At 30.9% G+C, this 18,898-nt stretch overlaps 2 protein-coding genes across 2 annotated transcripts in view; one reads left to right on the top strand and one right to left on the bottom strand.

Moving 5' to 3' along the window:
• Positions 1-18,898, bottom strand: part of LOC149057004 (uncharacterized) — a 106,691-nt gene that overhangs the window by 58,666 nt on the left and 29,127 nt on the right. The window lies entirely within an intron of this gene.
• Positions 1,389-4,591, top strand: LOC149057005 (uncharacterized). The gene is made up of 6 exons (XM_089223268.1): positions 1,389-1,512; positions 1,867-2,010; positions 2,092-2,466; positions 3,138-3,723; positions 3,811-4,262; positions 4,334-4,591. Exons 1-6 carry the CDS (start codon positions 1,389-1,391, stop codon positions 4,462-4,464), a joined length of 1,812 nt encoding a protein of 603 aa, XP_089079394.1. The 3' UTR covers positions 4,465-4,591.

The raw sequence follows: 18,898 nt of genomic DNA, 5'->3' as shown, positions 1-18,898 counted from the left end.
ATTTGAATTTTATGAATCAAAATACTTAGAAAAATATTCTGCTTTGGAATACGAAATTAAAACTCTATGTTGTCATTCAAAAAAGTAAAAAACTTAAAAATTATAAGGATAAAAAATATTTTACAATAAAGTTTTTTAATAAAAACGTTGGTTTTCGAACGACTTGAAACTATGTAAAAAAATATTAGTAATTTTTGAAATAATGAGTGTTCAATGATAAAAGAATCGCCCGGCATAGTAGATTTATGTGCATATATACAACTCCGCGGGAAATACAATACTCGTAATCGCGTATCAAAATTCAAAAATAACATACTACGCGATTTCAATATTTACCTATAACGTAATGCATAAGGCTAGAGCTCGAAAACTAATTTAAAATATTAAATTGGAATGTAAAAATTCATAAAATTGACTCTATAGAGCAGTATAACAAATGTATTTCTATAATTATCTACAATAAAGTATATGTATGGCTGTGTACGGTTTTAATATCGTTAACGTGAAAATAAGCCGTTGAAAAAAAAAATCCAAAGCCCGTATGGAAAATAAAAACGTATTTCAAATATTATTATGCTGATCACGGATTTCGATCAAATTCAATCTTGACAAGCAGCTGCAGTTCAGGGCTAATGGGGAACTCTGAACTAATTATTTAAATAACTATACGTAGGTATATATTATTTGCTTAAGGGGGCTGCAGCACTACATTTTTTCCATACATTTAGACCAATAAGCGAAAGAAAATTAAACATACTTCCAGTAGCTCGATTTCAATTTTGAAAACGGAATTCGATTTGCATTCCTCTTTTCTAAGTTTACTCGGAAGTGGATTTTTATATATTTAATTTCGTCCCTATCTACAACAAAGTTAAGTATAAGTTTATTTTGAGAAAAATGTAAACTTATTATGCATTATATTATATTAACTAAAAATAAAATCGTAAATCTACTTCCGAGCAAACCTAGAAAATAGACTAACGAATATAATCATCTTTTCAAAATTAATATAAGTCGATCAAAACAACCTGAATTTTCATTTCTCTTTTGGTACTGTTTGCATAAAATTGCTGTCCTAGAGCAGGAGCAAAAGTATTTACTTCGTGTTTATTGACTTGTGCATGCGCGTATGGGCGTTAGAACATTTCTAAGAATCTTAGTAGCCATAACAATAGTACCCTCATTCCGAACGATTATAAATCAATTAGAGCTAATGACTACGGAAATGAAATAATAATATATTATATAATAATTGTAAAGTATAAAATATATGGTAATAAGTAAATTTATGTTACTACAAAACAAAATATGATTAGTTGTGTTCAAGTATTCAGCCGGTTAAGTTCAATTTGTTTTTCTTGTCCGTGATTACTTTTTTAAATTTTAAAATGAATGAAGACTGGCGTTTTGGTAAAAAAGCGCGTCTCAAGCTATGTGCACCACGGAAAAAACCAAATTTGGCTAACTTGAAACGCAAAAAACTCGAAGATCATGAAAACAATGATGAGGTAGGTATTTATAATATATTGAATAGATTGAATTTTAGATTCTGAACGGACTGATGAATGTATTGATTTTACAATGATGTGTGTTTTTTTTTTTTTTTTTTTTATTTGTGCCTGGGGACAAAATTTCTACCAGTAATAGTGCTTCGATTTTTGACTTCAGCCTCTTTTCTGAAAGGAAAGTGAATCTAGTTGGTACTTTGGGGGGTCAAAAGTAAAAAATTTCCAATACTTTTCAAACGCGCAGGGAAAAACCCTAAAAAAAATAACGGAAAAACGGGAATTTTTACGCAAAACCAGTTTTCGACAAAAGTTATATTTTGTGGAGTCAGAAACAAATATTGTTGTATATGTCAATTAGCTGAAAACCGTGACGAAATAGCACAGGATCATTTATGTTTCAAAAATTGGAATTCGGCCTCAACCGCGATGGAAGCCGATATTATTGTTGAAGGGTTCAAGCAAAGTCTGCATATGCATAATGTTATATATTCTCAGTTAATAGGTAAGTGACTTTATTTTTTTTTTTTTGCATAAATATTTTCATTTACTTATACGTTGTATTATTGAATATATTATAAAAAAGGAGATGGTGACAGTAGTATTATGAAACGTTTAAGATTGGAAAAGCCATATGGTACAAATGTTGTTATAAAAAAAGTAGAATGTACTAATCATTTACTACGTAACTACATAAATCGTCTTAGAGATATAAGTGGGAAAAGAAAAAATGATAAAGGAGATGTCATACCTGGTTGTTATCGGAAAGTGGTTCATGATCGCTTACTTAGGCTTCGGTATGCTGTCACTGAAGCGATAAAATATAGAAGACTTGAACAAACAGATCGCACATATGAAGCAACACTGACTTTACTCAAAGCAGATATAACAAACGGACCTAATCATGTTTTCGGAGACCACACTAAATGCCAATCGTATTTTTGTGAGGGTCAAAAGAAAGGTATGTAATTTTTATTTGTGTACTGTATGTTTGTATGACATTTATGATTTATAGAATAAAAACTTAAAAATAACTATAAATAACTCATAATATATAAATTTCAAGTTAATAGTTTTTAAATAACGACAAAATAAGAAAATCGTTGTATGAGAAATGAGAATTAGATAATTTACGAGTGAATATATACCTAATATGTAACTTCAAACGCACGTAAAAATTAACTTGAATTTCCAGTAAACTTATTTGTATTATTTGTTAAATGTAGGAAAATTTAAGGGGAATTTTTTAATATATTTTTAAATCTTAGATATAAATAGAAAAATTGTTATATATTCTAACTCGAAAAAATGCCAATTTTCGTGATATTGATAAATTTTATCAACATTTTAACTTTAGGCGCTCATAAAAAATTACTGTAGACGAATGCTCGGCTTTTTTTAATGTTCAATAACAACAACTTATGAGGACGGTTATAATACATTTTCAAGATTTTTGACCTATAAATAGTTAAAAAATAATCGCAGTATTTTGAAAATATTATGGTGCATATAATCATTCTGTGATGCATCATCTACGGTTATATTTTTAGAGTTACAATAAAAAAACAAATTCTCAGTTTTTTCTTAAATTATTGTTTGGTTTTCTTGACGCTTGTATTATATATGTTTTAGGAGAAGAAAACATCGTACCCGATTTAAAAATCTTTGGTGTTTGGGATGATATTTGTAGAGCCCGAAATCTTCTAACTTATCATACCGAAAGTTTAATGTATGGCTATAATAACAATTCAGCTGAACTTTATAATTCAATTTTAACCAAATATGTCGGAGGGAAACGCGTAAATTTTTCATTGAAAGGGTCTTATCAACTAAGGTGTAGCGCAGCAGTCACTGCATATAATTCAGGACCAAACCGTCTTTCTTTGTTTAACAAACATGTAACAAATAAAAGCCCAGGGAGATTTACAAAAATGTATATTAAAAGGCATATAGTAAGAGCTGAAACTCGAAAACGACGGCGATGTCTTTTTAGTGGACCAAAAAATAGAAAAAAATGTACAACAATAGGAGGACCAGATGAAAACTATGGAAATGTGTCTCATGACCCACTTTCTGAACTTACTGATGTTGAAATCAAACAGTTAAAAAATAAGTTCATGGAAAATTTAAAATTAACTGAAAAACAAATTATAGACTTAGAAATGAATACTAAAAGACAACATCAATGTGATGAATGGCATTTGGAGCGAAAAAAAAGGTAGATATTTCATATTTTTTTAACAAAATAATAAGTTTATATGAATGTTTTAAAATGTTTTAAAATGTATACATTTTTATTTTTTAGACTCACTGCTTCAGTGTTTGGTAAATTATGTAAAATGCGCCAAACCACGTCTCGCGAAAAGGTAATAAAAGAAATGTTGTATGGGACTTTTAGTGGTAATGCTGCTACGCGATATGGAATTGCACACGAAGATATGGCTAAAGAAGAGTTGGAGAAAATAATTGGAAAAAAAATTGAAAGTGCAGGTTTATTTGTAGATGCAAATTTACAATTTTTAGCGGCGTCTCCCGATGGACTAATAGACAATGATAGTCTCGTCGAAATTAAATGTCCAGCGTCTGCTAAGAGTTTTACTCCAGAAGAAGGAATTTTAATGAAAAAAATAAAAAGTTGCACTATTGAAAACGGTCAACTACATCTAAAAAGAAATGATAGTTACTTTTATCAAGTCCAGGGTCAACTGCACATAACACGCAAAATGTTTTGTTATTTTTGTATCTGGACACCTAAAGGTAATATTATTTTGTTTTGAACTAATAGGATTCTAATTAAAATGTATAATAAATAAGTTATTTGTGTACAGGTTTGATGTATGAAAAAATTGAAAAAGACGATGATTTCTGGGATAAAAATATGAAGTCTCAACTAACAACATTTTTTACAGAATACTTTTTATCTGAAGTTTTAAAAGACAGTCTAATATTGAATGAATAAATATAATATTTACGAGAAATTCAAACCCTTTTTTATAAATGTTTTTATTATTCATTTGATTGTCAAATCATTTTTTGGTTATAGTTCATAACTATGAAATAACAAAGTGACTCTCTTGTGTAGTATAATGTAATTGCACATTTTTGCGAATTGCAGCGAAAGCCGAGTAGTGAGTAGGTAATATAATAGTAAAAGATAACGCGCGCAATTGAACATATTTAGTCATTTTTATAGCATTTTAATTATACGTAGTTCTGGGAATTCGTAATACTGTCGACCGATAGTCCGAGGCACGCGATAATGGATTACACACACTAATGTTCATTTACTACTCACACATAGACATAGCCCAAATATTCATGTTATGTGAATTGCCTAAATATTACTCCTTAAAACATGATACGCTGGAGCCCCCTTAACTGCAATTAGCGTTCGGTCCGAGTACAAAATTGCATTTAGATTAAAATTAGCTATATTAATTTATTACTAGGTATAGTAATCTCGAACCGTTAACTATATATACACAATCTATAAACACCCGTTCGACTATATTTATTTTAATTTCGCATAGGTATAATATCATACCTATTTCCTAAGTCTAAAACCTACACTGCTGCTGAGTGCTGCGCGCGGTCAATATTATAATAAGGTGCATATTACATTAGTCCTTAATAAATAATATATTATCAAATCAACCACTTTAATTCGAACCCTTGGCGGGAATAAAAATATACATGTAATATTATTATGTAAAATGTATTTCGTCCGAATTTATGCCAATGGTTAACGCAACTATTTGGACACCATCATGCACGATTCTGTGTAAAATATGCTCTCAGTTTTATTCAGTTCTCATCGTCACCATCGTGCACCTGCGTAGTTGAACAGTATAACTGGGTCGAGAGCCATCCTCTGCCGGCTCGCGCCTATATTATTATCCTTGCAATCGCATTCATTATACAACCTCACAAGGAATATTTTATTCATGTAAATACGCGCGGCTTAATCAAACCATATGCCATCATATACTACCTATGCCTATTTTATTGATATACGTTTAAACGAAGTAATGTTACACTTTTTTTTCTTCAACGAGCCCTACTCTATAATAACCACCAACTTTTTTCTGTTTCTGCGTCTCGCTATGTAATAATAAGTGTAATTGAAAAACAAAATATGTATGTATAATATCTACATGAAATATTATAATATCTTTTATGTACCGTTTTAAAATATGGTAAGCTGCGGTAAATTAAATTTTTAAACGCTCTCGTTATATTGTTGTACATGTTAAATCCCTTATTAATTATACTTAGGTATATGTTAATAGGTTTACATTAATTACTAAATATTATACTTATAGCTGCGATTTAACTGTAGACATTGTAAGTGATGGTATTCTTTAGGGTTGGCTTATTTTTATTGTCGTTTGTATGCGCGGAAATAATTTTTTTTCGTGCTTTACACGAACCTATATATAAAGCCATCATACTATTGCGAATTGATTTTTTGACTAAAGCCAACTCAGAACTTTCAAAACGGTTAATGATGCGTATAAAATTATTTAGGGGGTTTTGTTCAAGTTGAAATTTTTGTTCAAAAATTGTGATGTATATACAACTTTCGCCGTATTTAATATTTTAGTCTCTCGTTAGTATAATATAGGTAGTCAAGACGGGACGGATTGAAAGTATTAAAAATATTGTTTTCTTTTTGGGGTGGATAAGGCCGCGTATAAGCAAACAATTTCATACCTGAAAAAAAGTTCTATTATTGCTATTTAATAAATAGGTTAAATGGTATATGAACTTTTAAAGAAATGCATAATATAATATGGTACAATGCATAACTGCTATCTCTTGTAAATTGTTCGCATTTATACTAAAAAGCAATCGACTTGCAGTTATTAGGATATTTCATAACAATAATTTTAATTTCAATTGTGTGTTTTATTTTTGTAACGACGTTATTTTTACTATTATTGTTTTTAATTAGTAAGTCACCAGTCACGACTGACAATAATTTAATTATTGCAGCACATTAGAATAATACACATTCGTCATCAAAATTAATAAGATAAATGATGACTTTAAACTATAGGACATTATTACTTGTATACATTTTTATGATAATGACAATGATAATATGTTTTATAAATTGAACAGTGTTCATCGTGATTGGCACATGCGCGGATTCAGTAGTGGGCGGAGGGGGGCCGCCCGTAAGCTGTGTTTTGTTTAAGAAAAATGCCCAGTAAAAAGAATCAAAACTAATTTTAACACGTTGAGTGCCGCGGTCGACAAATAGTCGATAATTGTCAATTTGTATAAGCATCTTTATGGTAATATGGCCTTATAATTTACTCGGTTATCAGAGCAATTCTTCCGTTTATATATACGTAGTTTTTCAGTGAAATGTCTTCTTTTCAACGGTGTATTAGGATTTTATTTTCGTTCATTTTTAGCAAAATAATGGTTATTTTTTCCCAGAAAACTGTCTGACTGATGACGGCGACCACGACAATTATTGTATACCCAATGAGCAGGGTTCGGATTTAAGGGCAATATAATCAATAAAAAAAAGCATTTAAAATGTAAAAAAAGGCAAAAAAAGACATTTAATTTATATAAAAAGGCAATTCATAAATATACTACAAAATAAAAAAGTGAACATTTTTTAAACACTTTCAATTGCACACATTTTGAGAAAATACTAATTAAAAATTAAAACTGCATGCAAAATAAACTAGTTGGTATTAAAAAAAAAATTGACTACCATGTATTTTGATAGGCTGTCTTCAGAAAAACGGCTACGGTTAGGGGTTAAAATATTTTTGTACATCGAAAACGATCTTTCTACGTCCACCGAAGTTATCGGGGCGTATTTCATACTTAAATAATTATCTAAATTAAGATTGCTACTTGATAGAAAAAATTAAACACAAAATAGGCATTTATAAGTACAAAAGGTAAAAAAAAAGGCAAAAAGGCATTTATAAGTAAAAAGGCAAAAAAAAATGCATCCATCGTCTAAGAAATTAAATGAAACACATTTTTGTATAAAAATTATTTTTCTATTATGATAAATAAAAGAAAGGCATTTGCCTTCAAATCCGAACCTACTAATAAGTATGAAAAAATATCTGCTGATGTTGACAATATAGTTCTATCATAAATATATTTTTGAACATATAATATATGCGCGCTTGCCCACATATTCTATTGTATTTGATATTTTAATTTTTGTATGTGAAATATTCACCCCCCACCCCCACCCCCCCCAACATAATCTCGGGCTGGATCCGTCCCTGGATTGGCAATTTAATGGGTCCTATAACTCTATGATAATATTATATACAAATAGTTGAATTACTAATACCTATATATTAAGTATGGATAGGCATAGAATTGAAACCAACGAATTTCCTGTTTAACGGGGAATTCATCTTCGGCCTACATAAAAATGTTGAACAAATAGATCTTTCATCAATCATTTGTTGTTATACGATTTTAATGAATTCTTAACCAACATTTTCAAAATATCCACCCCCTCCCCTCCTCCGGATCACTTTTTAAATCATTTTTTGTCGTTTCAGATAACAGTTCGATAAATATATTTAGACTGTTAAGCAAATGTAAACAATACACATTAAGATATTATATTATATAGTAGTGTACATATATTGTGATATTTTTAAATATAGATATTCGATAACAATATATTATTATACAACAGGAAATTATGATATTGTTTGCAGTAATACCTGTCTATAATATTTTGAATTTTTGAGGGTTGAAAAGAATTAACGCGCTGCTGGATGAGGAGCAGTATTTTATTACAATATGGCGTATCCGTGTATAAAAATCCGCCAAAGTTTAGAATTTTAAAGAGTGAAATTGACGTGTCAGTAAAAAAAAACAATATAATTATAATACATATTAATATGTACCTACAACTTTAACTATATGACTATTATATACACAATTAATACACGCCGCCCGCGATAATTAATTATACGATTCAGAGTTTAAAGTTCAAAGTTTAAGCTATTAAACGCTGCCATGTAAACATTGTACACGATACGATTTTTGAAATATACGAACGGAAAATAAGACCACATCGCGATTAATTTTACGTCAAAAGTGTCTAAAATATACTTAATTTTAATTGCTTATTTCGGTTGGTATTATCACAGTGAATGGGATGATTCGTGACGTGAATAACACAAGACGCTCATTATTTTAGAAACCACTAAAGTTTTTGAAAATATATTTTTTTTAACTTTAAGTTGTAGTGTGATAAAAATTTTATCGCATTGTTTTATCTTATTTCGCTGTTTATCTTTTTAATTTATTTTATTCTTTTAGCTATGTACAATAATTGTGTTGAATGGAAAACTGTGTCGAATGATAACTCACAAAGTAAGCAGTCCGCTAATATGTTTATATTAATTAAGTCTTTTATATATATATCGTCATTGTTTTAGCAAGATTTTTACTCTTTTAAACAACAACCTAAGTAGAATATCATTCAAAGTATTTTTAATCTATGTATATTATTCTAAAAATGTTGGATATAATATAAATTAGGTATTAATAATAATATTATTTAAAGTTTCGTCGAAAGGAGAAGTGGATGACCAATCCACTACACTCATATAAACATTAAATACACTTAACGCGATTGATATCGATGAAATCCAAAAAATATTATTTATTATTATATTATACAAAATATAGTTCAATACAATTCACCGCTGAGGTAATACGATATACCTAGTATATAAGTATATTTTTTCGAGTTATCAATATATAATTTTAGTATAATACCGATTAAAAAATACTATGGCTGGCGGTGTGAGGGCAAAACAAGGCCACGCTTTTTTGGACCATTTTTTCACAAATATGGTTGGCTTGTATTTCTCATGGTTTCATTGTAGAAGTTATTTATGACGGAATTTTTGTAGTATAGTTGTATAGTTTGAAGCGTTGTTTGGTGTTTTTTGAATGAAAATATCTGAGCCATTTAAGGTCTCCGCCTATGCTGTTAAGAGGGGTCTCGCCTTTATTAAAGTATTGTTTTAACATGTCCATGATAATATAATGATAGCCAATTTTAATGGATCCCATTGCATTTACGTCTCTAGTGGTCACATTGGGTGAATTTATTATAGCAAGCTGACCGTCTTCGATTTTTTTTTTGTTAGTTCTTTTATCTCTTTAAAAATTGTTTCAAGGTTTATCCGTTCGTTTAAAAATAAACATAAAAAATTGCTATTTTTCATAATAAATACATTTTTTGAACACGCTTACTTCCATCTTTTGTTTTTTATTAGATCCACGGAATATGCAACTCATGTTTAATATAGAACAGATAACTGTTAACATAAATATTATGTTCATTTTATAATATGTTGGTTTCTTTTTTTTTTACACAAAATATTATCTTCAATCTACGAAAAATATACATAACATTTTTATATTATCGTGTTATAAACTTATAAATTATTAAAAATATAATATTTACGCACAGTTATTATACAAGATAAAGGTTGATTTTGCATTAGACAAATACGAATATTCAAACTTCAAAATTATAAGGCACTATTAATTAATATAAAATGTATTGTTTATAAATGTTTAATAAATGTTACCATACAACAATGTTTCAATAATTGTTTGAAAGTTATCATTATAAAAAGGTCCTATACATTATATCTAGAGTCTCTATAAGAGTCGTATTCTAATAACTAAAACTCTATTATTTTAGGATAAATATATAGATATTATATTGTTTTTATATCACTATCTAATCATCCCTATGATAAAATTACTAGAATGAGTACAGTAGAACCTCATTAATCCGGACTAATTGGAGCTCTAGGTTGTCCGAATTAATGAAAGTCCGGATTAAACAAAATAACCAAAAATCGTAAATTATAAACTTATAAAAATGTTATTGCATATTTTATTGTATCTTTCTTATGTCTGAGACGGTTTGTTTAGCTATCCCATATTGCGCACAAAAGCTTGACACAGATGCTCCTTTTTCGAGTTTTTCAATAACACAGAGTTTATCGTTAAGAGAAAGAGACATATGCTTACGCTTTTTACCTTGACTAGGTTTACTTAACGACATCACAGTAATATGTATAAAAACGGACGAAGTATAAATTACGAAATGATAAACAAAACAAAAACACATACGAAAGGTACGAAACACTCCAAAGCGTATCAAGCAACCGACTGACGTACCGAACATATACGTATACTTATATATATAAATGGATTATATGTAATTAGATAACTTTAATGACAATTGGTATTGATATATGTTATCGCAATAACCCGCATTTATGGGAAATTTGTAGAACTCGTTTTCATGTATTCTTAATTATTCTTTAATTTCTCTAAAAGTCATTGTACATCTGTACCTATCTAAGATTTCAAACTTGAAATTAGTTTTTTTATTTCAATTCAATGTGTATTCTTTGTCTATTTATTCTTTATTTAGCCCATTGATTTAAAATTTAAATTAAAACTGTTATTGGATATGATCCATTTTCTTCAAACAGTTTAAGAAAAAAGTTTGTAGTTATGTATGGTAAATTATTATGAAAAAGCAATGTTTAATTTCTCTTAAAGCCATTGTTCCTAAGATTTCAAAAGTGACGTATTTTTTTTTATTAAATCATATTCTCTTTATTGATATTGTAATGATAAGAGCCAAATATTTCATCACCTAAATATCCTACGATTCCGAAATATTACCACTTTTCTATAAATGGAAAAGTTAAAGGTGTGCTGGGGGGTTGCTCGTATATCTTCTCTATATAAACGAGAATTAGTATATGTTAAAAAGTAAACGTTATTAAGTAGATATATTACAACTGTCGAAATGAATTGAATCTAAATTCCAAACGATATACCTAATGTTTTGGAAGAAAATATAATATTTTTCAAAGAAAACCATACAACTTTTTAAAGACTTGCAGTTATATTTTATATGGTTATTTAAACCAAACCAACTATTTTTAACCAATCTGAGCATATGAATAATTTAACATAATTTGTAAGTAATTTGTAAAAACATTAGTCTCATTTAAATATTTCATAATATAATAAATATAGCAAAATAGTAAATATACAAATAACTTATTCTTCAATTGAGCCTCTATAGTACAAGCAATGTTCTCTAGGTTTAAATTTTGAAGCATGTTTTTATGAGGCATATACCTACCTATTAAACTATAAACTGATGGCTTTCACAAACTCTACATTTCTTTAGATACCTATTTTAGATACAAACTAGACATGTATGATACAATCTTAATAGCAGAAGGAACATTTTTATACTATTTACTATAATTAGGATAATATATCATACATTTAATTGTATACATTTTCCAACGTAAATTATATTTTTATGTTTTAATTAGATTAAACGTTGTGATGAGGAAAAGTTAATAATGGATGATCCACAATCTCGCCTATATAATGTTATTAAAAGTGATTAAGAAAAACGGAGTCCTTACTCGTAACACACTTTAAATAAATTAAGCTTTTTCGTAAAATATATAATAAATTAAAAACGATAAATGCTTGTCTTCGTTAATATGGGGCGTGCCTTATAAATACATCTTTATAAACAAACATACTTTTGTTGGTTTCACTCAATCATTAAAGTTTTAAAAAAAATTGTATTTATCACTGATTTTACACAACGGTTCAATGAATTATATTATGAACTTTGTTTAGAATTTAATTTTAATTTTTAATTTCAGAACAACTTTTAATAAATAGATTATAGCGTGCGAGAAACGACACTGACGTCCGGGCATGTCTGATAAAAACGTTGGTAAAATGACGTTTTTCGCATTTTTAATGATTTCGGGACACCACACCCGCATGTGTTGTCTCTGTTTCACAAGTGCGTAACATAACAAAAACTATTTCGCGCGAGAAAGAACCGAGAAAGCTACAGTGATAACTGAGAAACGAAATTTTCACCTTATAAAAAAAGAGAATTTTGTCTGTGCAATGTCGTTTGTATTTTTTCGATATCAGAACTAAAAAAAAAGTTATTCATGATTAAAAAAACACAAAAATAATGTATTTAGAAACATTGAGAACTTTTTTTGTATAATTGATATCGAAAAAAAATAAAAACGATATTGCACAGACAAAATTCCCCTTTTTATAAGGTGAAAATTTTGTTTCTTAGTTATATCTGTGGCTTTATCGGGTCTTTCCCTTGCGAAACAAATTTTGCTATGTTACGCACTTATAAAACGGAGACAACACATGCAAGTGTGGCGTCCTCTTAAAACTACTGGTAAGTTCTCCTATATCTAATACAATCTATGCTCGATTTCCAATCTGTAGAGCTGCTGCATAAAACTTTTTAAGCTCTTTAACTGCCCGAAAAAATGTGTTAACCGAAAGAACATATACGCCAAATTGTAATACCAATATAGCTCCTTAGCCACATACCGAATTTACAAAGAAACATAAAATGAAATCCCTTAAGTATAATACCTATATTTGTGTATCTGAACTCAAATATATAAAAAAACGTTACCAAAGTACGTTTTTATTATTTAAAAAATATATTCGGACTCAATACTATTTTTAATAATTTATGGAAAAATAAAATTAGTTTATGAATTGGGTATTAAAAATTCGATTTTTTATTTATGTAGGTACATACTACAACATTACTGCTTACAAAAACTCAAATCCAATTTGATGAGAGATACAAGTATATCAATTTATAGGTATTTTTTTTTTTAGAAAAAATAAAATATGCGAAGTAAAAAGCTGAAAATAATTATTTTAAATTCGTTTAAGGATTAATAAGAATCTAAAATGTTTTAAAATACCTACTCTGAATATATCGTATAACGAATAAAGCTTAAATAATTTTTTTTGGATTTGTTTTAAATCCAAGACATTCTTCAATATTTTTCACTTAGACTAAGATTAGGAAAACCTAAACGTCGAAATATGATCTACAACACCTTGCCTAAAATTTATTCATGACCGGAAATAAGACCCATACGCGATATAAATGGTTTATATATATATACGTATTATGTACAACCGTACAGTATATAATAGTATCGTAATCATGCATATCCCTACCAAAAAAAAAGTACATTTCATTTTCTTCTACATTGTTTTTTTTTTTTTTACAAGGTTTGTGACTATTTTCGTCCAAATATTTTAACCCCATAACATATTGATATTATATATTAGTTCATAAAATATTAAAATTATTCATTTCATATATTTAATTATATGGCACAACATAATTGATTTTTATTCTTATAAAATATACATATAATATAATACAATAATACATACATAATACGGTAAAAGGACAATTCGCCCCCCGCCAATTCGTCCCCGTCAAAAAACAAGTCCACGGACGTTTCGTCCCCGTCTATTATTAAGATAGGACATTTGGCCCCCGGCAGTTATATAGATTTATACCTACCCATAGGACGTTTGGCCTCTGCAATTTTAAATCACTAAATTTAAATCTTTTTTTTTAACTTAAAATTTCAGTTCGTGCATAGACGTCTTACCGTCCACACGTATATTGTCAAGCGTTCCGTCTTTATCAGCTTCCGATAGCGTGTGTAGTTGTTGTGACCAGTTTCGTCGCATACCTGTACCTTCGGTAATGTATTATTACTTCATAATTACCTTCAACCGTTACTTATCAACATCATTATGAGTCTTCCTAATCACCCACCGATTCCTATCGCAAAAAGTAATACAAGACCAACAATTAATAAGCCAGTCTCTCCTATCACCATAGTAAATCGCAACAGAGTCATTAATAATAACGAGCAAATATCCGATAGGGAAAAAGCTTCAGCCGACGACTGGACTGTTATACCCACGGTTCATAATAAAAGATCGCTCACCTCTCCCGGTGGTTCACCGAAATCAAAACAACCGAACGATAATCTATTTAAATCGAACAATCGCTACTCAGCCCTACAAAATGATAATGAACTAGATATGGAAACCACAGACACGATTATACCGACCACACATCGCCCCCCTCCTATCTTCATTAAAACTGATATTGATTACCAAAAATTCTGTTCAGCCATAAAATTACTTATCGATTCTACAGAATTCACTTGTAAAAGCAACACATCAAGCCTAAAACTTCAACTCAATTTACCTGATGACTTCAGAAAAATTGTTAAAATGCTAAAATCCAAAAATATCGATTTTCATACGTACCAGATCAAACAGGAAAAATCCTTTCGGGTTGTTCTCAAAAACCTCCACCACTCAACTCCAATCGATTTCTTAACTGAAGAAATCGAGCATCTAGGCTTCAAGGTTAAACAAGTCGTCAACGTTCTTCAACGACTTACTAAAAAACCATTACCCGTTTTCTTCATCGACCTCGAACCCAATATAAACAATAGCGATATATTCAAAGTAAAATCAATCTGCCACTCTATGATTAAATTCGAAGAACCTAGACCTAATAAACAGGCAATCCAATGCCACCGCTGCCAAAATTTCGGTCATACTAGGAGTTACTGTAACCATCAACCCCGATGTGTCAAGTGTGACGGCCATCATTCAACCTCCGAGTGTCAGAAACTCAAAGAAGACCCGCCGAAATGTACCTTGTGCGGTGGACCTCATCCTGCCAACTACCGCGGCTGCCCGATCTTCAAGGATCTCCAACAGAAAAAAATGACCAACTCTAAAAACACCTCCAAAACATTTTCTAATCCAAATTCAAATGTATCAAATGCTAACACCAATGTACAAGCACCCATTGGTATCACTCCCAACCAAATTCCCCTCAACCCAACACATAATCCCTCTTATGCTACGATTACTAGCCAAACCACCCCCTCCAACCATTCCCAGATCAATGATGCTCATGTTAATAATACCACCTCTGATGCCCTTTCCCAGCAACTTGCATCATTTATATTAGATTTAAAATCTTTAATCAACCCCCTAATTTCTCTCCTCACTACTGTTATTAACAAAATACTTCTCAAAAATGACTAACAATAACTCAAACAATAACTCTTCTCTCAGATTATTCCTCTGGAACTCAAACGGCCTCCAACAACACAAAAATGAACTAGAAACCGTTTTATACGACCACAAAATTGACATTGCCTTACTAACCGAAACCCATTTCACTGCTAAATCCATCTTCAAAATCCATAATTATTCATTGTACAGATCCGATCATCCCGATGGCACAGCTCATGCTGGATCCTGTATACTTGTATCCAATTCAATCCAACACAATGTTCTAGTTCCTTACCAAAAACCATCAATCCAAGCAACAAATATTTCTATTAAAATTAACAACGCACCTTTAACTATATCCTCGGTTTACAGCCCTCCTTGTAATTCCATCCGTCAAGAAGACTACGTTAATTTTTTCAACTCTCTAGGTAATTCTTTTATTGCGGGAGGAGATTTTAATGCTAAACATCCTATGTGGGGCTGTTTTTCCAACAATCACAGGGGGAAAATTCTTCACTCAGTCATTTCAAACTATCACTACTCCTTCGTTTCACCAACAGGTCCTACATATTGGCCCACCCATTCAAACAGAAACCCGGATATACTCGATTTCTTTGTCACAAACACCTCTAATTCATTGAGTAAAAATATTGAAAATATTTGTGATATAGCCAGTGACCATACCCCCGTTATTCTTTCAGTAGGTGGAACCCCCTCTTTATCTACCAGACCCTCTCTCACACATGGGCCGATCGTTTGGGAAACGTTCAAAACCTATTTGGACGACAATATCGATCTCAAAGTCTCCCTTAAATCTACCAACGAAATTGAAATAGCTGCCCAAAATCTCGTTAAATTAATAACCGATGCAGCTTCAAATTCTACAATTCCAACCCGTCAGCACCAAAATGTCCCAAAAAATATTCTTCCTATACATTTACGTCGCCTTATTAACGAAAAAAGATATGCTAGGTCTGTCTGGCAACGCACCCACCTTCCCAGTGACAAAACCAGTTATAATCAAATTTCCAATAAACTGAAAAAAATTCTTTCAAAATATAAATACGAAAACTACATCACTTATCTTCAATCTTTAAAGACCTCTGACAACTCTCTATGGAAGGCCACTAAAAGATTAACCAAAATTAAAGAGCTATCTCCACCTCTTCTAAAAGAAAATAATACCTTAGCAGTAACCGACATTGAAAAGTCTATCTTGTTCGGTGAGCACTTAGAATCCACATTCAAAAACCACCAATATCCAAGACCTGATCCTAGTCATACAGATAAAGTCAACAATTTCCTCTCGTCTCCTCTACCCATGTCCCTTCCCACCAAACCTATATCTCCAGGTGAAATCAGTAATATCATTAAAAAACTTCCGATCGGTAAAGCTCCAGGTTATGATCTTATTACCAACAAAGTTTTAAAAAATCTCTCCAAGAAAGGGATATTATTATTAACATTTATTTATAATTCCATGCTGCGTCTATCATACTTTCCTGCCATCTGGAAAATTGCTGTCGTAATTCTCATTCCGAAAGTCGGTAAACCTAAAAACATGGTTACCTCGTATAGACCCATTAGCTTGCTGCCCACCTTAGGCAAACTCTTTGAAAAATGTCTCCTCAAGAGAATCAGACCCATCTTATCCGAGCATAGTATTATACCTAATACTCAATTTGGTTTTCGATCAAAACATTCGACTCTGCATCAAGTACACCGTCTAACTGACACGATTGCCTCTGCGCTCGAAAATAAAAAATACTGTACAGGTCTTTTTCTCGACGTCGCACAGGCGTTTGATAAAGTATGGCATAATGGACTTCTATTCAAACTAAAACAATTTATGCCAGCTCCACTATACCTTATCCTAAAATCATATTTAGAACGCAGAAAATTCAAGGTCAGACACGGCAATGCTTTCTCTCCACTGTTTAACATCGAAGCAGGTGTCCCTCAAGGTAGCGACCTCTCACCTGACTTATATAACATCTTTACATTTGACATCCCTAAAACCGACAACACTCTACTTGCTACATTTGCCGACGATACTGCTATCCTCTCAAGTAATAGTGACATAACTATAGCCGCGCAACACCTTCAAGAACATTTAAATCTTATAGATAACTGGGCCAATAACTGGATGATTAGTATAAACGAGAGTAAATCTTCCCAAGTCACTTTCGCTCTACGCCCTGGCATTTGCCCTACCATCAAACTTAAAGACAAAAGTATACCTATCTCGAACGAGACAAAGTATCTAGGTATAATTTTAGATAAACGTTTAACTTGGAAACCCCATCTCCAAAACAAAAGGAAACTTGCTAACAGTAGACTCCATCTCTTCCGACCTCTTCTTAAATCTAAACTTAATCTAAAAACCAAAATGTTATTGTATAATACAATGATCAGACCTGTCTGGTCATATGGTATTCAAATATGGGGGATGGCCAAACCCTCAAACATTCGCCCCATCCAATCTTTCCAAAACATTGCCCTACGTACTTTAACTGGTGCTCCATGGTACATGACAAACCTTTCACTTCACAACGACCTCAAAGTTATAAATGTCAATGACTACGCCAAAATTCACTACCACCGTTTCCACTCCCAACTCAACTCCAGTACTAATCCTCTCATTAAAGATATGGCTTCACTGCATATCCCAGGTAACCCCCCTCGCAGGCTCAAACGAAATTGGAATCGAGATCTCCTTAAGTGATCTAAATCCGACTATAAGTTCTTAGGTGTTACCAATGGGTGACTTCCTTAAAAGTTGTTGTTTTTTTTTTAAATAAACTATGTATATATTCTATATCTAAATAACTAAATGTGCTTGTTGTACAGATTGTTTTTGAATAAAAAAAAATAAAAAAAAAAAAAAAAAAAAACTTAAAATTTAAATTCTTTTTAGTTCTTGTTCGTAAAATTGTTAACTTGTTAGTTTACTATTATTATTTTTTGAGTTAATTAATTTAGAACATAATAAGTAGGTTGTTAATGTTAAAATTAATTGTTCGTGAATGTTATTGTGACACAACATGTGGGTAGAAAAAAACATTTACGTGCATTAAATATTCAAAAAAATAGAAAAAAGTGAAGTTGTTCAGACATTAATTAATACCGTTTCAAAAAATAATGCCTCTTTCCTAACCTAACCTAACCGGGGGCTTAACGTCCTATGAGTAGATATAAATAAATCTATATAGCTGCCGGGGGCCAAATGTCCTATATTAATAATAGACGGGGACGAAACGTCCGTGGACTTGTTTTTTGACGGGGACGAATTGGCGGGGGGCGAATCGTCCGCGATTCACATAATACATAATACATATAATATGCATAATACTCATTAAATGTTTACGACAATATTTTTATAGTATATTTTGGTTTAAAATGTATTA

The sequence above is a fragment of the Diuraphis noxia genome, unplaced genomic scaffold, assembly GCF_037042655.1.
Source record: "Diuraphis noxia isolate RWA-SAM2 unplaced genomic scaffold, SU_Dnox_SAM2 contig0003, whole genome shotgun sequence".
NCBI lineage: Eukaryota > Metazoa > Arthropoda > Insecta > Hemiptera > Aphididae > Diuraphis > Diuraphis noxia.
The sequence above is the reverse complement of the archived record's forward strand: the minus strand, read 5'-3'. Positions and strand labels throughout refer to the sequence as shown.

Bases quoted from the DNA above. Each gene is read 5' to 3' on its own strand.
- LOC149057005 (XM_089223268.1), top strand. From the start codon at position 1,389: ATGAATGAAGACTGGCGTTTTGGTAAAAAAGCGCGTCTCAAGCTATGT. The intron at 2,467-3,137 runs GTATGTAATTTT...TATATGTTTTAG, and splicing joins TTGTGAGGGTCAAAAGAAAG to GAGAAGAAAACATCGTACCC. The intron at 3,724-3,810 runs GTAGATATTTCA...TTTATTTTTTAG, and splicing joins CATTTGGAGCGAAAAAAAAG to ACTCACTGCTTCAGTGTTTG.